Here is a 23050-nt window from a genome sequence, read left to right on the forward strand (position 1 = left end):
TCGCCAAGCCCCTTTCCTTGTGCTCTTCGCTGCGCGCCGCTGCGCGCCGCAGCGCCCCCTTCGCCACCAGGGGCCGCCCGGAAGCGGGACTCCCCGAGCGTTGGGCGGGGAAAGGGGCGGGGCGCGGCGGTACCTGGGCCGCCCGAGAGCTGGGGGTGGGTTCTCGGGGGACAGCAGGCAGCCCCCCCAGATCTGTACTGCCAGCCGCCGGGAGCTCGGGGCTCCGGGCGTAGAGGCTGCGCTGTCACATGGGCGGTGGCGACGGGGCCGCATTTAAGCGGCCGGGGGACGGCGCCCGCCTCCAGCGCGTCCTCGGGCTTGGCTCCCGCCGGGCGCCCCGCTCTCTGCCCGCCGGGGGCCCCGCGCAGCGCCGCACCGCGCCGCCCCCGCCGGGCCATGCGAGCGCGGGCCCCGCCGCGATGAGCTCGCACATCGCCAAAAGCGAGTCCAAGACGTCGCTGCTGAAGGCGGCGGCAGCGAGCGGGGGCAGCCGGGCTCCCCGCCACGGCCCTGCCCGGGAGCCGGGGCTGCCTGGCCGCCGGCTGCCCGGAGCCTGTCCGAGCACGCCGCCGCCGTCTGGGGACCCCAGTTCGCGGAGGCCCCTGTGCCGGCCGGTGCCGCGAGAGGAGGGCGCGCGGGGGAGCCGGCGCGGGCTCCCCCAGGCGCACTGCAGGCCCCGGGAGGCGCTGCCGGCTGCGGCGTCCCGACCTTCGCCGCCGTCGCCGCTGCCGCCAGCCCGCGGGCGGGATGGGGAGGAACGGGGACTGTCCCCGGCGCTCGGCCTCCGGGGCTCACTGCGAGCCCCGGGTCGCGGGGACTCCGCTCCAGCCGCAGCGACTGAGGCGGACCCGTTCCTCCACCGGCTGCACCCCATGCTCAGCTCCGCCTTCGGCCAGGTAAGGGCCGCGCCTCCCGCTCGCACTCCGGGGAAAGGCGCTCGGGACCCTGCTGCTGCGGCGCGTCCACGACCCTACTCCCGCTGCTCGTGGTCCCCAGGTCACGCCTCGGCTCCCGCTGTCATTCCGCGGCCCGGCGCCCTTGCGGGCCGGCACTGTTCCACCCCAGTGCCTGATTCAGCACCGTGTGCGCTGTCCACGCTCCGGGCCTCTTGTGGGCGAGGCACCGCCACTTAGCCTTCCTCACACCTGCCCGAACCGCTAGTCCTGGAAGGGAGAGACCTCCACAACCCTCCTGGAGATCTGTGGGGTCACAGAGGAGCGCTCCGAGCAGGTGGCGCCAAACCCACTGCTCCGGCCTCTGGCCAGTATCGCCAGGGAGCAACCCAAGAGAGCAAGGGATTTGGAGTAAGGGGGGAGGGAGGCTTGGGTCACACAGACTTGTTTGGAGATGAGGAACTCTAGCCATTGCCTATGGCAACTTCAAAGGCCTGGGAAAAGTTAGGAAAATCAAAAATATGAGGAAAGAGAAGAGGTGTCTGGGTAGACATGGGGGCGGGGGTCTAGAGCTATGGCTCAAACTGGAACTTTGAGGTGTTTTAAGGAGGTTGTCACTCCAGGATGCCACTAGGACGACAGTTGGGCAGTTGTGGATTTGTAGGATGTGGAATAACACTCATAGAACTCTAGCATGAGTTGGGGTGCATCTTAAGGTCAGAAAAGCCACTAAGAGGTCACCAGTGGCTCTTTGGTTTCCTCAAGGGCCCTAGGGAGCTAGACATCTGCCCTTTAAAAAGCTTTGTGGTCACAGTTCAGGCCTACAGTTTGTGATTGTGTGGCTGGGGAGACAGGAACCTCTGAACTCCTGAACAAAGCCAGAATTTCCTCTAGTTCTGAGTCTGTAATCAAGTCGAACTCACTGGCCGGGCATTGAGACAGTTCTGCGGCAGCCAAGAGGTGTAATGCAGAGGTCTGATCAAAGCATTTGCTTAGTTTGTTGGGGACGCTGGGGTGTGTGCTAGGATCTAGAGCAAAGAAGCCGCCTCAAGCTCCTGGCTTGTCATGCTGGATCAACATTCTAAGGAGGCCGTGTGTGTTTTGCTTCAGATGTGCACATTTCTTTTCAAAATACTACTCCGCAGTGGCTGATGCCGGTCTGAGGTCTGACATGAAGGCAGCTGCACATGGATTCAGGTTGCGCGGGCCTGCTCTGGTGGTGTGATGGGGCAGCAGCGTGTGGCTTTGTTCCTGCAGGGAGCCCTCATTAGTCAAGTGAGCTGGGAACAGTTCTCTGGAGTACAGATCTGGATGCAGAGCCATGAAGAGTTAGAGCAGTGACAGACTGAAGGAGAAGTTCACTGCAGTGGCTTTTGTTTTAGGAGGTGTGGGATGTTAAGTCAGGAGTGGTCTGTGGATTGGGACCGGCTTGAAACACAAAAGCTGTGTGTTGTTCAATAAAAATTCATTCATTTATCAAATATCTTTTGAGCACCTACTTTACCCAGGTGTTTACGGCTCGGCTCATTAGGGAGACAACAGTGAACGAGAGAGCCAGGATTCTGGCTATTTGGGGGCTTATGATCTAGCAGTTTGGAAGGCCTGGAATCATACACTTCCTGGTTATTCAGTTTGCTGGTGATCTGACTCAGCTCCTGGAAAAAGAATCCTTGCTTCCCAGCTTTGCAGAATTTTGCCGGCATGAGCCCATTCTGAGCTCAGAGCACTGCAGCTACATGCTTTAGTTCCTCCTTCTAATTCCCCAGTCATTAAATGAAGAACATTCTCCAGCCCCATGTTCTGAAATGTCACCAGGGTCATCCGAGTCAGGAGGAGCAGGAAGGTCCCATCAAATATTTACTACCTTCCTTTGGAAGCTCTGGCCTCTTAGAGCTGTGGGCTTTTTCTTTTAAAGCCCAGCACATTCAGTTTGGGCTTCCTGCTGGCACCTCAAAGGCATCTGTTTGAATAACAACAGTAACAGCACAGCACACCCAGGCTGGGACTTTGGTGTCAGAGCCTGCAGCCTCCTGTGACAGAGAGGAATTAGTCTTTCTTTCCCATCTCTGGCTGTATTGAGATTTCTGTCCTTTAAGACAGGGTGGGGGCCCAGAGAAGGTAAATGGGGGGAAGGTTCTGAATATAAGCTTTCAGATAGGATCTCCTTAGGGCAAAATATATTTGGAGAAGTTTATTTTTCATGTCTCTCAAGTTCTAATTTTTTTTTTGTTGTTGTTGGTTTGTTCTTTCATTCTGTAACTTGTAATCTTACTAAGGCTCTTTGCTTGCCTGAAAAATAGAGAATACTCATAGTGCCTCAAGGAGACATTTGGGAGGTTAAATGAGATATGAGCTTTGTATGGAGTGTGGTCCAGTGCATAAACTCTCTGTGTTAGTTATTATTATTATTGTTATTAACTACCAAGGGCATTTTCTTTCGGAGAGCCAGGTTTAACGTGACAATGGAGGTAGACTCCTACATTTGGGGAAATAGGAATTAAGATTCTTCCAAAGACCTCATGGAGCATTCTTACTGTCTGCAGGGAGACAGTGTAGATTTGGGGCTAAGGTGTCAAAGTGTGGTTTGGAAGACAGTAGAGCTGAAGGCTCCAGTCCCAGCTCTGTGACCTCAGCATGTCATTTTATCTCTCCAAGGTTTCTTCATCCAGAAATGAGATTGACAAAAACTCCCTTGTGAGTTATTGTGAAGCTTACACAGGATTAAGGGCAGCAAATGCCTGGCTCCTAGCAGGGGCTGGATCAAGGGCAGCCTCTATTAATGTTATTGCTCTTTTTTCTTTTCTTTTTTTAATATTTATTTTTTTAGTTGTAGTTAGACACAATATGTTTATTGTGCTGAGGATCGAACCCAGGTCCTCATACGCACTAGGCAAGCACTCTACCGCTGAGCCACAATCCCAGCCCTGTTATTGCTCTTTTTAATAGTCTAATTGAATAAGGGTCTGTGTAAGGTGTTTTGAAAGCTGCCTCTGAGCTGGGTGAGGAAAGCCTATTAAGAGAGGAGCAGAGTGTCCTTCCCAGATTTCCTCTCTGTTGCCTGCTAAGGACGTGCCACCTAGCTGCCTAAAGAGAAGATGTGGTGTCAGAAATTAGCTCAGAATAAGCATGACCTAGGGCTTTGGGTCTTGGAAGATTATTTCATGTACAGACCTTCTGTTCTTACTCTTAAGCCTGAGAAGAAAAACCCTTGTAGAGGAAGCAGATGTGAATCAAGCCCAGAGCTGATTTGGCAAGGCTGAGTTTCCATACTGCCTTACACATTAACTGGATCACAGTATTTTGTTAGTGAATCAATGAATGAATGAATGGTGTATAAGCCTCTGGACTTCAGAGGTTTCTTAAAGGTTCCTCTGGTCTAGATGGGGAGAGAGGTCATGGTGATTTGTGTTCTAATGGATTCAACCACAACAGGCCTATAGTCGTAGAATGAGGGCTGTGAGTGTTCCTCATTGCTGCCCAGATTGAGTGTCCTCTGTTGCCTTTCCTCTGGGGCCTGAGGAGGGGGAAAGAAGAAGGTCAGTTTGTGTTTAGCATCCATCACTGATGCTAGCATCCATCCACACCCAACCCCCTCCATCAGTTGGGTGAGAGTCCTCCACGGTATCTGCATTTGCTTCCGGATGTTGCTGCGAGAAACAAGAGTACTTGAGGCCTCAGTCTAGATCCCACCAAACCATTGTCAAAGTGTGTTGGCATTATCTTCACAGCAACCTGAGAAGGTTGGTATTGTCATCCCCCTCTTTAAAGACGAGGAAAGGGCTCAAGAGAGGGGAGTGACTTGTCCAAAGTGACACAGTCAATAAATGGCAGGACTGCCTGTCTCCAAACACACCTGCCTGTGCTGTACCATGCTGGCAGGGTGGAAAGTCACTTATCCGTGTTCCCTGGTTGTTGGAAGAATCCACAGAGCACCTCTCAGGTTACGACCCAGCTTTCCCCAGGCATTTTACCACTGGGCTGGCGTCCAAGTTCAAATGCTAGTGATAGAACTGATCAGGACGGGAGGCCAGCCTCCCCCCTAATCAGGAATAATCAGCAACGGGTTTATCCTTCTCATCCCTCTGATCCTATTATTCCATTCCAGAACTCAAAGCGTGGACAGGGACTGCAGCTCTGTGAATGAGGATAGTGGGGGGCACACAATGTGCTTCACTCCCCAGAGGAAGCCCTCACCCCTCAGCCCTTTTTGATTTCCTTTAGAAGATCAAACCATCTGTCTGCCCACTGCTCAGCTCAGGTTTAAGGAAGCTCCGAAGCTTCAGATCTGAACCCCTGTATCCCTTGCTGCCCCCAAACCTCAAACTAGTGTCACTCTCGCCCCGACCCACACAGCAGGGTAAGCTTCCTTCAAGAGCCTGACTTTTCCATAAGGGCCTGGTTTTGCTCTCTTCTATCTACTGTTTCCAAGGACGGGGGCCTGTCCCAAGGTCGACAAGTGGGTGCTGTGCCCTGAGCTGGCCTGCAGGGGGCAGGAGTCACCAGTGGATGTTGGATGAATGGCCCTTTAAAACCAAGGCCACGCAGGAAGGGGAAGGAGGCACTTTCTAGGTGCCTGGCACTGTGCCAAGCCTTTTGCACATATTACCTCATTAACTCCTTATAAGAGCCTTAAGGGAGGTGTTATTAGAATCCTCATTTTAAAAATAAAATAAATGGAAGTTCAGAGAGACCAACATTTCCTCAAGGTCACATGGTTACTAAGTAGCAGGACAAGATTTGAACCCATGTCAGTATCATTCTGCATTCCAAGCTCTGAAGCTTTACCCCAGTGGTTCTCAACAAAGGCTACAGGTTTGAATTCCCTGAAGAACAGACTAAAACAACTCCAATGACCCGAGCCCACCTAAACCTACGTAAACCAGAATTTCTGGGGAAGCTCCCTGGCAATTCTAGCCTGGAGCCAGGACTGAGAATCCTGCCTTGTCCTGTGCGGCCTTTATATGCTTTCTCTGGTTTAGTTGGTATGAATTGGGATTGTACCTGGAGCCTAATCCAAGCTCACTGGTGAGCCTTGTCTCCAAGTTTGCAGATGGTCCTTTTTTTTTTATAATTTTGTCTATAAGTTTTTCCTGATTCCCCCAGACGAAGTTGGATTCCCTGTCTGTTTTACATTCACAGAGTTTTGGGTTTGTTTTTTGTTTTTTTTTTGTTTTTTGTTTTTTTGGTACCAGGGACTGAACCCAGAGGTGCTTAACCACTGAGTCCCATCCCCAGCCCTTTTCATTTTTTTAATTTTGAGACTGGGTCTTGCTAAGTTGCTTAGGGTCTCCCTAAGTTGCTGAGGACGGCTTCGAACCTGTGATCCTCCTGCTTCAGTCTCCTGAGCTACTGGGATTATAGGCATGCGCCATTGGACCCAGTTCACAGAGTTCTTGTCTTTCTCCCTTCAGAGCATTTATCTGAAATGTAAGTAAATGACTGCTCAGAGCTCCTTACTACCTCTTGCCCACCAGCTAGAATAGAATATAAGCTCCCAGAGGTCCTCACAACATTCTCAGAGCCAAGCCCAGTGCCTGCCACATAAACACCAAGCACGTGATACTTCTTCCTTCTGTTTGAATAATTACTTATTGAGCCCCTATTATGTGCCGCACTTGTTAATGTGTGTGCTTTATCGGCAAGGCAGGGGAAGCCCCATTTTCAAGTGGAGGAAACTGGAGCTCAGGAATGGAAGGACTCTGGGAATGTCAGGACTCAACCCCATCTGCCCCATCCTGCCCCTTCATTGGAGTCTATTGAGCCTGACCCGTCTGACCAGGCCCACGGAGTGCTTCCTTCATGCTGTTTCCACAGGAAGCAGCTTTGAAGATGGCATTTATGTTGGCTGCTCACTCTTCCTGCCTCTGCTGCCTGGCATCTTCACCCTCTTTCCTGACCTTTAGGCATCCACACTCGACCCCACCTCAGCCTCCTCCCTTAGACCTTATGGGGCGGTCCCTCCTCCTCCATCGTCTCCTCCAGAGGTTTGGCCTAAACAAGTCTGCTGAATATCCGCCCTGATTAAACCATTCCCTGACCAGCACAGCACCGTGACCATCAGAGGCCAGCAACGGGCCTCCTTCCCAGGCCTCTAGGAGTGAGTCAGTGTCACCCTCTGGGCGGTGGCCCCAGCCATCTTCCCTAACAGGATTTCCGACTGGTCACCCCAGCTGGACCTGAAACTCTTTTGAGCTCTGTGTGAGAGACCCGCTTGCATCCCCCGGGGACCTGGGAGGAGTCCTGCCTCCCGATCTATCTCTGGTGCCCCCTGCTGGAGAAAGTCAGATGCGGGGAAGCAGGGATGCTTCCTCTCTTCCTTCTGGCTCAGGCTGAAGGTCTCAAATGGGACATCTGAGACTTGAAATGAATTCACATCAAAGCCAGAACCTGTAGGAGCGAAGAAGAACCTATAAAGTTCCAGCTGCGGGACCTTGGAGACCATTTGTAAAGGGCGGCGTCTGTGCTCTGCTCCCCAAGGAAAACCGTGAAAGATCTTCACTCAGGATTAGGCAGAGGATGAGGAGAAGGTCTGGGGACCTTGCCAGTGCCCTCTGTGCCAGTGCTGCCTCCACCGTGCTCCCCGCTGGGGGCCACCTCTTGGCTTCCCTTGGATTGGAGAGCTTGCACACAGCATGGGGGCAGGAGGAGCTGATCTCAGCTGTCGGCTCAGCTGTGCTGCCAGCCCTGGAGCCTCATCCCATTTCACTGATGAGGCAAGTGTGAAAAATGGAGCGTAATGGAGACGTCACAAGATCTCCCAGGGCCCCCCGACTGGAGCTGCCTGCTCTTCATCCATCTGGAACTGCCAGGGGCGATGAGGATGCGTGCTTGTCCAGCTCACTGCTCTTCGGAAAAGGCATACATCTCCCTGGGGACTTGTGTATGTGTGCATATGTGTGGCGTGTGTGTGGTGAGTGTCTGTGCGTGCAGGGCTGTGAGCTCTGAGGCACCCTGGCATTGAGGGTCCAAACTAGCCAGCTTCTCCTTCTGGATCTGCTGGCCTAATTCCCAGCTGCAGCTGCCACCCTGGGTCCCCTCCCTGAAGCAATCTCCCTGCAGCAGAGAAAAGGAGGGGGGGGGGTGAGGGAAGGGGAGAGAAGCAGAGAGAAGAGGACTCAGCTCTAATCTGATGTAGATGATCCGGCAGGCTGCCCAGCTCGGCTGCCCTCTGCCATCATCTCTCCGGGTGATTTTCTCTGTGCCCTGCACTCTCCCCTTCTGCCTTCATCTCCTTAAGAAAGTGGCCAGAAAGTTAAACACACACACACAAACACACACACACACAATCCACCAAAAAAAAAAAAATCAAGAGAGCAGGAGCAGGCAGACGGGTAAGAGAGCACGCGCACCAGAAAGAGGGCTCAGCTTGGTCTTGGAGGAAGAGCGGCACAGGCAGAGGGAGGCTGGGGTTGGCAGTGACCCAGACCGAGGTCTCCTAGCCCCCAAGGAGCTTCCTTCATGGACCCGAGGATCCCAAGAGGGGCTGCCTCAGCTTAGGATGGGCAACTGTGTCAAGTCGCCACTGAGACATCTCTCCAGGAAGGTATGTTTCCGGAGCTCCCAAGCCCTGGGGTTGGGGATGGGGTGTCTTGCCACCTGCCCCAGAGGTGGGCATCTGAACTTGCTGTTTTTTCCCAGGGGTTTCTGTCTAGGGTTGCTTCCCTGTTCTTAGCTCCAGATACCCTCCTATCACAGATGCTTATGTCTCAGACCCCAAGCTGAAGTTGGGTCCTAGAGCTGCATGCTGGGGGGGTTGGTGGAGAGTCGGGGGGAGTCTGTGTTTGGGAATTTGCACAGGAGTTAGCTTTAAATCATGTAGCTTTAGGGGCTTTAGGACTGTAAAATGAAAAGTGTGGATTCTTAGGATAACAGTGCACAGACACCTTTGAATCAGGCAGGATCAGAAGATCCTTCGCAGCAGCATGCTCGGGGGCTCATTCATAACCTTCCGGGGTCTGTGCGCCTCTCTGGTGGTCTCTAAGTCTTCAGAATTGTGAGTTTTGAAGTAGAGCCCATTGCTGCTGAAAAGCACCAAGCAGACTATCATCTCCTTCTACCTTCAATAATTCCCAAGTCCCATCATGGAATCTCAAGAATGACCAGACTAGCTTCTGGCCCAGGACTGGTTCCCTTAAGAAACAGGATGCCCAAGAGATATGTTGAGCAGGTGTGTCCATCAATCACTTTCTGGATTGGATCTAATGCTTATACACTAGGATAATATTCTTTTGCAAGAATTCCGTTGGGGAAGGAAATAATCATTCTTAAGGCATCTTTCATGCAGATCTGGGCTTGTATCTACCGGATTTTGCTTCAGGAGGGCTCTCTCTGTATTTCTAGCCCTCCATAGTCAGGCCAGACTCAGACATTATTTAAAGGAAAAAAGGAGACATAGGGATATCTTCCTCCAATTCTTCCATTTTCCAAAGGAACTCGATGGCCACTCAGAGGGGTTTAGAGACACACCTAGGGTCTCAGGTCAGCTGATAGCACCTTTATACCAGCCTCCTCCTTCATCCTCCGTCCCTGTGATGGCTTCTCCATTTAGGACATTTTGGGCTTTTCTGCCTGTCAACTTCTTCATTCAGCTAAGCTGCTCACATCAAATTCCATTTAATCTTTGCCGTTCCTTGGATCCTTCTGAGGATGGATGGTTGCGTCTGCGTGTTTCTGACCGCCCCCTATAATCTGTCATCTTCTTAGAGGAATCTGCCACACCAGAGGTGGCCTCGGTGCAGAATCAGAGAAGCAGAAACTGATCTGAATTCGTCTAGAGGACCATAGGCGAACATCCTCGCAATGGGTTCTGTCCAGAGTTTGAGGGGGTGAAGTTAGGAACAAGAATTGTCTTTCTGTCCCCCTCGCCCATCTGCCCTTACACAGTAGAGTGTTTAAGAGTCACACAGTTCTCCCACATCTTGTGACCTTAGCAAATTAACCTCTCTGTACCTCAGTTCCCGTGTCCATCAATTTATGCCTCTCTTGGGGTCCCTCTCTCTCTGGCAGTGCTGGGGATCAAACCCCAGGACCTTATGCATGCTAAGCAAGTGACCACTGAGCTATAACCTCAGCTCTAATGTCTCTCTCTTAAGGCAATTGTGAAAACTAAATAGTGTTAGGCATATAGTAATCAATATTAGTATTATTGTCATTGTAATCATATTTTTCCCACTCTGTATTTTAGAGAAGAGGGATGGAGGAGAAAAAGGAAAAATGAAGAGTTTGATGTTATTATTGGTGCTGGGACAGAACCCTGGGCCTCTGCATGCTAAGCTCATGCTCTGCTCTTGAGTCACACCTCCAGGCCAGGAGGTTCTGAGCCAATGGAATAAGCCAAAAGATCATTAAAATGGGCTTCATTCAATGTCATGTTCCTCAGAAAGTAGTAATGATTGCTTTTTCTTATTTACAACATATCTAACATCTGCTATCTCGCTTGCTCTTTTCCACAAAGTAGTTTTCTTGGCTAGTTTGCAGAGAAAGCTGCTGGACAGAGAGATAAGAGCTTTCTTAAGGTCTCAAAGGTCTCGATCAGGGCTGGGATTTAGACCCTGGATGTGTGAAGTCAAGGTTGGGTTTTATTTATTTTTTTTCCCTCTGGGAGAGGCTGCCTTTTTATTTCTCCTGCTGTCAGAAATGTTCTACCTAGATTCCTGGATCTGACTTTAGAAGTCATCCAGTCCAAATTCCCACTCAGTGTAGCCTTGCCTTCTCACCAAACATGCATTGTTTAAATTCTGGAACTCCTGCAGGAAGAGGGAATTCTGACCTGCACTCTTGTGTTGTTAGAAAGCTGTAAAGGTTATGAGGCACGGTGGCCCCTCCTGCTGCCAGGCCACTCCCAGGACATGTCCATTTAGTGCCAAGGAGACCTTGTCAGCTTGTGGCTTGGCTTGAGCGGTAGCTGGAGAGCTGGTAAAGAGGAGAGGCAGCACGCCTAGAGCTCTGAGCTGGGCAGGACCAGGCTGTCAGGTGCCATCACTGGCTGGAGAAGGGCTGCAGCCTCCAGGGCAACTTGGTGCCAGGCAGTGTTAGCATTAAGAGATGCAGTGGAAATTCCCCAGACACCACTGCTTCATTCTTTGTGGGAGCGAATTCCTCTCCATCCTTCTCATTTCTTTCCTGATTGGCAGATGTTCCCCCACTTCCTCTGGAGCCAGAAGTAAATGCCTTCTGGCACACAGAATCTCTTAAGTTATATCACCACCACCACCATCATCCTGATTGTCATTACTATGGCAACTCCATTTATTTGGTCTTACCATGTTCTAGGCACTATGCAAAGCACTTTCTATGCAATCGCTCATTATTTCTCACAAGAATCCTGTGAGGAGACATGATTATCCCTGGGAAAGAAACTGGAGTATAGAGAGGGAAAGCGACCTGTCCAAGGTCACACAGCAAACAAGCAGCAGAGCCCGAACTTGTCCCCAAGACCATGTCCGAAGCCAGCATACCAAACTGCCTCTCAGAGTTCTGTGCCACCTGCTGCCTCCTCCTTCCTCAGTTGTGCTCATTCTGAGTCAAGTACACGAGATTCAGCCAGAAACAAAAAAAGTCTGATTTTCTGCAAACATCTCGTGAGGTGGTTTCTTGGTGTGATGTCACTATCCACTCCCAGGCTTCCTTTGGTTCCCACTCCCGGTTGGGAAGGTCTGTGTTGGTCTCTGCCAGCTCCAGTCTGGCTCCTGCGTGCAGCAGAGATTCTGACTCTTGCCTCTGAGGGGCATCAAGCCAGGATAGGGCCCTTAGTCTGTCTGACATTCCCCGATTTCTGAGATTTCCTAAAACTGACCCTTCTTGGACTCACCGAACTTGAGCCTTGGACTGGGTTCCTTCACCTTGATTCTGAGTGTCTCCTTTCCCTTTAAGGGACCAGAATACTGCTCCTTCTCTCTATAAGCCTGGAATTGGCTTAGGACATTGGAAGGGTGTCTCAGTGGCCCCACAGTGGGGGACTTTGGGGAGAAGCATGAGAGGACAAGGGACGGGTGGTTCTGCTTCTCAGCCTGGTGGTACAGGCTGCCCCTGGGTCTTGGGATCTTCTCCTAGGCCATGGAGGCAGCTGCTCAGAAGTGCGATGGGATGGGAGGAGAGGGGCACAGCCCCGGGCTTCTCACACAAGGACAGCCTTCAGGGGTTCAGCGACTCTGCCTCTCCTTGGGAAGTTTCTGCTCTAAATCCCCACACTGAGAGGAGACCGCCCAGCACCAGGCTGAGGGCAGAGTGCTGTGACCTGAATTCTGGAGAGGGGCTGGCAGGCTGGGGAGGCCGGGGTGGAACCGAATGTTGTGTCTAGATGCTGCTGTTGTCCTAAGGGAAGGTCTGTGGGCAGTGCTGGCTTTTTATAGCTGCATGGGAACCTGCAGGGGGGAGAATGGCTTGGCCAGGGCCTGGGAGCACAGCTATATTTGGTCAGCAGACAAGGCCCCTGCCTTAGCCTCTAGAGGTCCAGCAGGCTGGGCCGAGCAGGAAGCCAGGGAAGGCGGGAGGGAGGGAAAGGAGAGTGGGGGGAAGTCTGTCTAATCTTGAGGTTGTAAACCGAGTGGAATCCAAGCACAGAGGTATCTGTTTGTTGTTTGGCTCACCTGGTGCTTTAAATCAAGAGATCTGGCGACAGTGGCTGGAGTTTAGGCATTTAAAGGGGGCGCGTAGTATCCATTTTGCACCCCTCCCATCCCCACCTCTTGATCCCTGCCTGCTTCATTAATGGCAGCAATGACCCCTATGTTTTCAGCCTCTAGTCCAGCAGACTAAAGGAGACGGTTGTCCATGTTGCCGACTCTGATGGCACCCCCAGCCTTCCAGCGGGGATCCGGCTAGGATAGGATCAGAGCCCATCAGTAAGCTGTGAGACATGACATAGCTTGAGTATTGAGCTTGGCCATTGGAAGCATTTGGAGAAAGGACATTGTTCCATTACACTCAGAGAGAACACTTCCCATTGGTTAGGACAGAAACCGTCCTCTGATTGCTTCTCAGCCTGAGCTCTGTGTGCATATGAGCATGAGCATGTGATTCTGTGTATAGATCAGTGTATGTGTGTGTGTGTGTGCGTGCGTGTGCACGTGTGCGTGTGCATGGGCCACACAGCGAGCATCCCACCCAGCTGTCCCTGGACAACTATGTCAGTCAAGGATTGGCTTCTCCATCTATTGAACCGATTTGAGACCTGCCCCCTGAGGCCCTCTGAACCCTACCACTTGACTCTGGAGGATCTTCTCAGGAGGAGATGTCCCTCTAGGACCAGGAGCCAAGCTGGGGCTAAGTGGGCAAGGAAGTGATACCCTGCCTCTCTTTTGTATTTACTTGGTGCTGGCTGAAGATGCGCCAGGAGGAGAAGACCAGCTACATGGTGGTGCAGACAAGCGAGGAGGGGCTGGCAGCCAGTGATGAGCTCCCCGGACCGCTCCTGATGCTGGCCCAAAACTGCGCCGTCATGCACAACCTGCTGGGCCCTGCTTGTATTTTTCTGCGCAAGGGTTTCGCCGAGAACAGGCAGCCTGTACGTAAGTTGGCCCAGTGGAGCTCGATGAACTTGGCTTCCCAGGGCATAAGGAGGTGCTGGGAGGAAGAGGGATTCTGTACCCAGCTAGCTGCCCCTGTCCTCCAGTGGATATTCCCCCAGCTTGTCAGTCTCACTTCCAGTTTCCCACTTGTGGCTACAAAGTGACTTGTCCATTTCTACCAGCATGAAGTAATGGTAAGCTGGGCATGGAGGCGCATACCTGGAATCCCAGTGGCTTGGGAGGCTGAGGTAGGAAGATCATGAGTTCACAGCCAGCCTCAGCAACTTAATGAGGCCCTAAGCGACTCAGCAAGATCCTAATAAAATACAAAAAGGGGCTAGGGATGTGGCTCATAGTTAAGTGCCTCTGGGTTCAAACCCTGGTACCAAAAAAAATGGAAAAAAATAAAGAAGTAATGATAGCAGATACAGTTCTTTGGAGCACTTCGGATGTACCAGGACCTGTGTTAAGTGTGTTGATGGATTCCTTCCTTTAAGCCTCAGCAACTCCAAGAGGTAGGTGCTTTTATCACCCCCATTTCACAGATGAGAAGGCTGAGTCAGAGAGGTAACATGCTAAGGTAACAGCTCATAGGTGGTAGTATGGCAATCAGGTAGTGTGATCTAAGAGCCTCCTTTTAGACTGTGCTTTTAACAGTTCTGTATATACAGCTTCATCCAGTAGAATTTTCTAAGGTGATGGGAATAGTCTAAAATGTGTGCTGCTCAATATAATAGCCACTAGTAGCATGTGGCTCTTGACCACTTGAAATGTGGCTGGTGCAATGAAGGAACTGAATTATCTATCTTATTTCATTGTAAATAAAATTGAAATAGCTGCATGCAACTAGTAGCTACTCTACTTGACAGCATCCTATGAATAGTCACAGGAGTAAGGAAAAGAAGATGTTTCAGATACAAGCACTTGTAAGTTGCATTTATTGAATACTACATGCTGAATACTGTCCTTGTCTTGTCTCATACAATGTTCATAAAGGCCCTGGGAGGTAGGGACTGGTATTAACCTATAACACAGATGGGGAGACTGTGGCTCAGAGAGTGGAAGTGACCTGCTCAAGGTCCCACAGTTAGGAAGTAGCAGATCTGGGCTCTGTACTCAGGTCAGTCTGACTTTAGGGCCCAAGCTCTTCTCCCCTAACTATATAAACTAGACAGAAATGAGCAGGCACGTGCTTCCTTCTACCTGGCCCCCTGCATTGGTGCATGTAGTTCCCCCCGATATGGGTGGGCGTCCACAACTCCACTCCAGAACACAGCACACATGCCCTCACTGCTCGGCATGAGGGAGAGTGTGTGAGCCCTGGACCAGTCACCAGGGCTCTGCTGCAGGCACACTTTGAAGGGGTACTGCGTTTGCTGCTCCTTGAGTTCTAGGCATACAAGAGGCATAGAAGGGGCTGCAGTGAGGGCCAGCAGCCACCATCCACCCCGAGTCCTGCAGAGTGGGGCCCTAGAGAAGTGGCCAGTTGTTTGAAACATGATGGGTGGGAAGGATTCCTTTTATAGCTCAATAACTGGTCCCAGTGAGTACACTTTTGCAGGTGTGTATGCACACTTAAGTCGGCCCTCTGTTTCTATGGGTTCCATCTCAGTGGAAGAGTTGATTCAGCTAAATGTAGATCAAAGATATTTTTCAAAAATTGTATATGGGGCTGGGGTTGTAGCTCAGTGGTAGAGTTCTTGCCTTGCATGTGGAAGGTACTGGGTTCAATCCTCAGCACTACGTAAAAATAAAATAAAGGTATTATGTCCATCTACAGCTAAAAACATATTTTTAAAAAATTGTATCTGTCTGGGTGTGGTGATGCACACCTATAATCCCAGCATCTTGGGAGGCTGAGGCAGGAGGATCACAAGTTCAAAGCCAGCCTCAGCAACTTAGTGAGGCCCTAAATAACTCAGCAAGACCCTGTCTCTAAATAAAATATAAAAATAGGGCTGGGGATGTGGCTCAGTGGTTAAGCGCCCTTGGGTTCAATCCCTGGTACTCCCCCCCAGTTGCATCTGTACTGAATATGGACAGTGTAACTATTTACATAGCACTTACATTGAATTAGGTATTACAAGTCATCTAGAGATGATTTAAAATATGTGGGAAGGGGGCTGGGGATGTGGCTCAAGTGGTAGCACGCTTGCCTAGCATGCGTGAGGCACTGGAAAAAAAAATAAAATAAAGATATTGTGCCCACCTAAAACTAAATAATACATATTAAGAAAAAAAAAGATGTAGGAAGATGTGCATGGGCTATGTGCAAATACTACATCTTTTTTAATATTTATTTTTTAGTTATAGATGGACACAATACCTCCATTTATCTTTATGTGGTGCTGAGGATCGAACCCAGGGCCTTGGACATGCTAGTCAAGCACAGTACCCCTGAGCCACAACCCCAGCCCCCAAATACTACATCTTTTTAAAAAAACATTTATTTTTTGGTTATAGGTGGACACATTATCTTTTTTATATATTTTAAATTTTTTTTAGTTGTAATTGGACACAATACCTTTATTTTTTATTTATTTTTATGTGGTGCTGAGGAGTGAGCCCAGGGCCTCACATGTGCTTGGCGAGTGCTCTACCGCGGAGCCACATTCCCAGCCCCAATATCTTGATTTTTTTTTTTATGTAGTGCCGAGGATTGCACTCAGTGCCTAACGCATGCTAGGCAAGCGCTGTACTGCTGAGCCACAACCCCAGCCCCAATGCTATGTCTTTTTCTATAAGGGACTTGAGCATCCTTGGATCAAGGTATCTACGGGGGTTCCTGGAATCAATGCCCCACTGAGACCAAAGGATGTCTGTACTCACTTTCATTTGTACAAATGAAAAAAACAATTTGTAAACCCAATAAGATCTGTGGGTCTGTCTGGGGACAAAATCGACATACCCTCGCACGTTGCACGCTGACAAGCCTTGTAGGTGAGTCCACAGGACCGTCACCCAGGACCGACATCCCTTCAGGCAACTCTTCGTGCCTGGAGACTCTGGCTGCCCCCAGGCTGCCGGTTCCCAGCTCCTACACACTCTCATCACTAGCACCCCTTCACCAGGAGCCTCAGGCTTCCTACTGCCGTGTCCCTCACCCTGGAACCAGTATGGAGAGGGTGGCAGCCACAGTCTCCACCCACCCTGGCTCTGCTGGCTGGGATGGCCTGTGTGCGCAGCCGAGATGCCCCCTGCTCACAGTGGCCTGCCTGCGTGCCTGGGTTCGTGACACGGTGCCCACCCTGCCATGAGCCTCCTCAGTTCAGCCTGCCTCATGTTCTCCCTGCCCAAAGGCAGAGAGCTAGAATGCTGGGGGGGGGGGTTTGGGGAGTCTCCTAACCATGCCCACCTGGGCCCCCGTATCCATTATGTGCCAGTCTGTCTCCCTCCTGGGCAGAGCTCACCATCCAGAGCCTGCCCCGTGCTTCCTCTGGGGCCTGCTCTTTGGAGACTTCTCTGCCATCTGTTGTGACGCCTGGACCCGGGGTTTCCTTGACTCCCCCAGGAGACCTGGGCCCTGCTGGAGGCTGGAGATGTGTGCTTTGGACCCTGGCAGCCGTCAGAGGCACTGGTGGCCGGCAGGGTCCTATACTGTGTCCTGTAACAGGGCAAGTGTAAGGATGGGGGCAAATGGGGGCAGTGCCCAGGAAGCAGGGCCTAGTCCCAATTCTGCCTCCCCTTCCCCTGGCTCCTCCTCCGCCCTCCAGGGCTCCCTGTATGGTCCCCGCTTTCTCTTGCCTTGCAGCCCTGCTTCTGATTGCCTTGAGGGCTTCTGCCCCCTTCCCTGGTGTCACTGGGTGTTGCTCTCCTCTCTCTGGTGACCTCCCCTGGCCCTGCTTTATTTACAGGTATTTGCCTCGGCGCCAGCTCTGTTCCTGACCTACTCTTGTATCTGGAATAAGGACCACAGCGGTTCTGTGCCCAGGCTCAGGGTTCGGTGGATCCTCGGGCTTCTCTGAGAGGCCCAGGAGCTTCTGAGCCTGTGGCTCATTGTGGGGGCTCCAAGGACGTGGTCCAGGCAAACCTCTGCGCCATTCCTATCACCTTCCACCCAGAGCCAGCTGCCCCTTGGAGGGCCTCTAACTGGATGGACATCTTATAACTCCCAGGTCCCCTGCTGCTGCTAACAGGACTTGTTCTTTTGTTTCAGGACAGATCACTGCGACCAGAGGAGATTGAAGGTAAAACTTGGACCTCGGGGGAAAGGGCTGCTCAGCCTCCAGGAAGGTATGGGAGGGAGATGGTGGAAAGAGAGTCAGGGCCTCCTGGCCTCCTGGGAACAGGGCCTGGTACAGAGCAGGGCATCTGCTGGGGACCCAGCCATTGGAGGAAGGAGCCTGAGAGAAGCCCAGAGTTCTGAGGGACCCCAGGGCCCATCTTTCTGGTGGGCCCTGTTCCCAGAGGCTGACTTTGTTCCCCAAGGCTCTGTGGGTCCTACCCCCCTGCCTTTGTACCTTTCCCCAGAGCTACGAGAGGCCTTCCGAGAATTTGACAAGGACAAGGACGGCTACATCAACTGTCGGGACCTGGGCAACTGTATGCGCACCATGGGCTACATGCCCACTGAGATGGAGCTCATTGAGCTATCCCAGCAGATCAACATGAACCGTGAGTCCCTCCGCACGGCACCTCCATCCCCTTCTCATCAGACAACCCTGGGTTCAAATACTATATCCATTTTTTTTCCAGCTGTGTGACCTGGTACAAAGCGCTTACCCTCTCTGAGCCTCAGTTTCCTCATCTATAAAATAAGAGTGTAACAGGGGAGTGGAGCTGAAGAATTAAATTAGGGAATATATGTAAAACAGTCCAATACCTGGCTTACAGCAAAAAAATGATCAGAGGAATGCTATGGTTGTTTTTCTCTGTCTGAGTCTGGGTTTTTCTGAGATAGTGATCTGAGTGCAAGAGGGTATATTTGGTAAGTGAAGGAAAGGATTGGTAGGCAGTGAGGAAGTGAGATAGGGTAGGGAAGGAACCCACCCAGGGCTGACTCTCATGCCAGCTACCATGGAGGGGCTGGGCTCAGCCTGTTGGGGTTGATATAGAATGGCTACCTAAGAGTGTCCCCCTACCATTCCTTCCTACCTCTCCAGCTGGGTATTTATCCCCTACTCCTGTGGGTCCCTGTTTGAGAGCTGTTGTTAGCAGGCAGTGGGTACCAGTCCTCTGGTCCTTCTACCTATCCACTTGGAAGTTGAGTCTGCATTGGCACAACGAGGGCAAGGCTTGGGCACACATAACTTCTGCCTTTCTATGAGTGTCCCACTCTTTCCATTTTTGAAATGCTCTGCCTGACTCTGAGCCAATACCTCATTCTCTCTTCCATATCTACCTCTATCTCCCACCTGATTGGCTCCCTTGTTCAACCTCTGGCCACTCCCCCGAGCCATTCCTTGACAAACCACCTGTCTGTGGTCACCTCTCTGTCCTTGTTTGGCCTTTGCTTGTCACCTGGAGCCAGACCCAGGCAGAACCAACGAGGGGTTGGCAGTGCTCTCCTTCCAAGTTGGAGATGGGGAATGTGTGGCTTGAGGGTGACCTGGCCCCTTTCCTCTTGCTCCAGTGGGTGGCCATGTGGATTTTGATGACTTCGTGGAGCTAATGGGGCCTAAACTCCTGGCAGAGACGGCCGACATGATTGGAGTAAAGGAACTGAGAGATGCCTTTCGAGAGGTGAGTGACAGGCCATGACAAGGCCGTTAGAGCCGGGATCCCAGGATGGCTGCTTGAAAAGAAGATTGGGAGCCAGGCGCAGTGGCACATGCTTGTAATCCTAGCAACTCAGGAGGCTGAGGCGGGAGGATTACAAGTTTGAGGTCAGCCTCAAACAGGACCCTGACTCAAAATTTTAAAAAATAAAATAAAAAGGGCTGGGGGTGTAGCTCAGAGGTACAGTGCCCTGGGCTCAATCCCTAGTACCTCGGAACAAAACACAAAACAAAAGAAAGAAAAAAGAGAGAAGGAGGCTGGGACCTGGGTTCCAGACCAGTGGGGAACTTGGACAGAAGAGTGACTCCAGGGAAGGGGGGACACTGGGTCCGAAGAAGGAGCATGGCCTTGGGACCTGCTGCTCCCGTCTCCCTCCTTCTGTCCTCTCTAGTTTGACACCAACGGTGACGGGGAGATAAGCACCAGTGAGTTGCGAGAGGCCATGAGGAAGCTCCTGGGTCATCAGGTGGGGCACCGAGACATAGAGGAAATTATCCGAGATGTGGACCTCAATGGGGATGGACGAGTGGACTTTGAAGGTAGGTGGCACTTGAACACAGGAGAGAAGCCAGCCAGCCGTGGCCGGCCACAGAGTCCTCCAACTGTGTATCCACCATACAAGCAGCCATCCAGCCCAACCTTCTATCATCCTGCCCTTCCATTCTCTCATCTCACTGTCCAGTTGCCCCTCTAGTCCACTCCCATCCTTACCCGCACCCATCTAGCCATCATTCATCCATCTACCTGTCCCTTCACCTCTTCATCTCTCCATATTTATCTCCATCATTTCCTACATTCATCTCTTCATCTGTCTGGATGCCTAGGTATCCATAAGTCACCTCTAAATAATCATCCATACAGCCACTTACCCACACATTTGCCTCTCCATTCGTGCATCTATTCATTCTTCTATACCTTCACCTTCACCTTACATTCATTAAGTATCTAAATGCTCATTCATTTCTCCCACTTCTGTTCTTCTGCTCCTACATTCATATATCTCTATGCATCTGCCTGGACTTCTATTCATATTGCATTGATCTCTCCATCTGTCTGTTCAGTCATTTACCCACCTATATCCATCTATTCATCCATCCACCTATCTCTGTGTCCCTGTGTCTAGGTGCCTCCACCCATCTCTATCCATCTGCCCATCTCATGCATCCATCCATGGTGGTTCCTTTCTTTCTTTCTTTTTGGTGCTGGGGATTGAACTCAGGGGCACTCAACCACTGAGCCCCATCCCCAGCCCTATTTTGTATTTTATTTAGAGACAGGGTCTCACTGAGTTGCTTAGCACCTCGCTGTTGCTGAGGCTGGCTTTGAACTCGAGGCCCTCTTGTTCTTTTTGCTAGGATGCCTTTTTTTCTGTTCTCCACTCGGACTAAATTTTATTCTCCCTTCAAGGCCCAGAAGTGAGGCCACTTCCTCCAGTACTTCTTTCCTGGTCCTTCAGACTGAACTTTCTCTTTTCTGGGCTTTTATAGCACTTCAGGTTCACCCCCATTCCTCACACTGTCCCCCAACTGCTGCTTATAGTCATCACTCCACTTGACTCTGAAACTTGAGAGAAAAGGAACCCTGTTTTTTTGATCTCTGCATTTCCTACATAACTGAGCACCTGACACATACCTAATGTTCAGGGAACAGTTTTTAAAGGAATCAATAGTAATAATAGTTATCACTTATTGTACACTTATCATGTGCCAGTCATACTAAGTAGCTTTATATATATTATCTCATTTAATTCTTTCAATGACTCTATACATCTCACTATTATTTCCTCACACGAGGAAACTGAGGCTCAGAGAAGTAAATAACTTTCTCAAGAATTGGCTATCTATTAGGAGGCAGAGCTGGGGCACAGACCCAGGCCTGGAATCCCAACTACTATGTACTCCCACACAAGATACCTTTCCAAGCACAAAGCCATGTGGGAGAGAAAAGTAACATGACCCTGTACTCAGGACCTTGCATCCTGAGCAGAAAGACAGGATAAGCGTGTGTCAGAGTATGTGTCCAGGACACAAAGTCTTGGGAGGTCTTCTCTGGGGAGTAGTTGGCTTTCAAGGGAGGTGAGAGTGTGCACAGATGGATTGAAGGTTTGCTCACATCAGCTTTGAAAATCTCAGGTTGCCCTGTGTCTAGATAGCACCCACTGCAGATGACGGCCCATCCTCAAGAGCCTGGCATTGCCCATGCATTCTGTCAAGGTGTGTTGTTCACCTGCCGTGGACTGAGACCTGTTCACTACCTTTGGAAGCAAGAAAACAGAAAAGCAGTTTGGTGGTGCATGCTATGTTGAAGGAAGCAGAGCAGGCACAGAGGGGACCCCTATGCCAAGCCAGGGGGAGGGATGAGGGAAGGAGGTTATAAATGAATGGAGACCTGAAAGATGGGTAGGAGCCACCCGGTGAAAAAGAACGATATTGATCCTAATGCATTGACACTCTGTCTACATGGAAACCTGCACACCAGTGTTTGTAGCAGGTTTGTTCATAATTGCCAAATCTTGGAAGCAACCAAGGTGTCCCTCAATAGGTGAATGGATAAATAAACTGTGGTAATCCAGAAAATGGAATATTTTTTTCATCACTAAAAAGGAATGAGCTATCAAGCCACAGAAAGACATAGATGGACCTTAAATGTATATTACTATGTGAAAGAAGCCAATCTGAAAAGGCTACATATGTACTGTATGATTCCGGGCTATATGATCTACTGGAAAAGGCCAAACTGTCTCCATAGACAGTAAAAAGATCACCGGTTGCCTGGAGTTGGGCAGTAAAACTACTCCAGATGCCAGAATAGTAGATACTTGTCATTGTATGTGTATCCAGACCCAAAGAATGTGCCACACCAAGAACAAACCGGGGATGTCAGCTATGGATGTTGGGTGATAAGGAGGTATCAAAGTGGGTTGATCTGTTGAAATGTCCTATTCCTGTGGGACATGTTGACGGTAGGGGAAGCTATGTATAAGTAGAACAGAGGTTAGAAGGGGAATTTCTGTACCTTCCAATCAATTTTGCTATAAACCTAAAACTACTCTGAAAAATTACGTATTGGAAAGAAAAGAAAGGCTTGGGGACAGCTTGTAGGAAACTGAGAGGTGGGGGACAGGAGAAAGGGAGGGGCAGGGGGAGAGAGCATACAGTAGCAAGCGTGAGCCATCTGCGTTCTGATGGGCAGGTGGGGTTGGAGCATGGGACGGGAGATGTCAGCAGCCAGGCCAGCTCAGGGAGGGCCCTGGGGCTGCGGCAGGACACTGGACATCATCTCTGTGGAGCCATAGAGGTTTAATCAGGGGTCACGTGTGCAGATTAGAGGCTCACACTGGTTGCTGTGCAGGACGTCGTTTGGAGGGGGCAGAGTCAGGGCAGTGTGATGGGAAGAGGGGCGTGGAGGCAGCCTCCGGGGCCGCGCCCTGACTGTCCCCGTCTCCCTGTCTGTTCCCTGTACCTTTGCAGAGTTTGTCCGGATGATGTCCCGCTGAGGCCGCCAGGGCCCCTCCAGGACTGCCAAGCTCCCACAGGCGGGGAGGGGAGAAGAGGAGCCAGAGCTCACCTCGCCCCGCCCCCGCCGTAGCCGCCGAGAGCCCAGGATGTACTGGCGGAGGGGGCCTGCCTGCACCCCGGGGAGGTGCCCACCCCGGACCCCCACCCCTCCGCACTGTGAAAGACTCACAACTCCTGCAACTGGAAAAGGGGGCGCCCGCCGACGACGAGGAGGCCACAGTGCCAAGCCGGCAGAGGTCACGCCAGGCGCCAAGTGCCATGTACCCAGCCGCTGCTGGCTGGGTGGGCCAGGGAGCCCGCCAGCAGACCCCACACAGCATGTCTGCCCCGGGGCAAAGCCTGTCGCCGCCCTCCTTCGCTCTATGCCCGTCCCAGCTCGCCTAGCCCTGTGATCTCAGAACCAATAAAAATA

General features: G+C 51.3%; 1 protein-coding gene across 2 annotated transcripts; it reads left to right on the forward strand.

Moving 5' to 3' along the window:
* The first annotated feature begins 248 nt into the window (after window positions 1-248).
* Window positions 249-22671, forward strand: Cabp1 (calcium binding protein 1). 2 transcript variants are annotated; one of them, XM_026403423.2, is made up of 7 exons: window positions 8260-8436; window positions 13219-13398; window positions 17559-17589; window positions 17873-18016; window positions 18975-19084; window positions 19512-19659; window positions 22591-22671. In XM_026403423.2, the coding sequence occupies exons 1-7, from the start codon at window positions 8392-8394 to the stop codon at window positions 22614-22616; spliced, it is 684 nt and encodes a 227-aa protein (XP_026259208.1). In that variant the 5' UTR covers window positions 8260-8391; the 3' UTR covers window positions 22617-22671. The 2 variants fall into 2 exon arrangements, with proteins under 2 accessions (XP_026259207.1, XP_026259208.1); XM_026403422.2 differs by lacking the exons at window positions 8260-8436; window positions 13219-13398 and adding an exon at window positions 249-896.
* Window positions 22672-23050: the final 379 nt, after the last annotated feature.

Source organism: Urocitellus parryii, chromosome 3 (assembly GCF_045843805.1).
Source record: "Urocitellus parryii isolate mUroPar1 chromosome 3, mUroPar1.hap1, whole genome shotgun sequence".
Lineage (NCBI taxonomy): Eukaryota > Metazoa > Chordata > Mammalia > Rodentia > Sciuridae > Urocitellus > Urocitellus parryii.

What these genes read in the sequence shown, in the direction of transcription:
- Cabp1 (XM_026403422.2), top strand. Translation starts at nt 249, where the DNA reads ATGGGCGGTGGCGACGGGGCCGCATTTAAGCGGCCGGGGGACGGCGCC. An exon ending in TCAGCTCCGCCTTCGGCCAG is followed by an intron (nt 897 to 17,558) that starts GTAAGGGCCGCG and finishes CTTTTGTTTCAG; the next exon opens with GACAGATCACTGCGACCAGA. An exon ending in GCGACCAGAGGAGATTGAAG is followed by an intron (nt 17,590 to 17,872) that starts GTAAAACTTGGA and finishes ACCTTTCCCCAG; the next exon opens with AGCTACGAGAGGCCTTCCGA.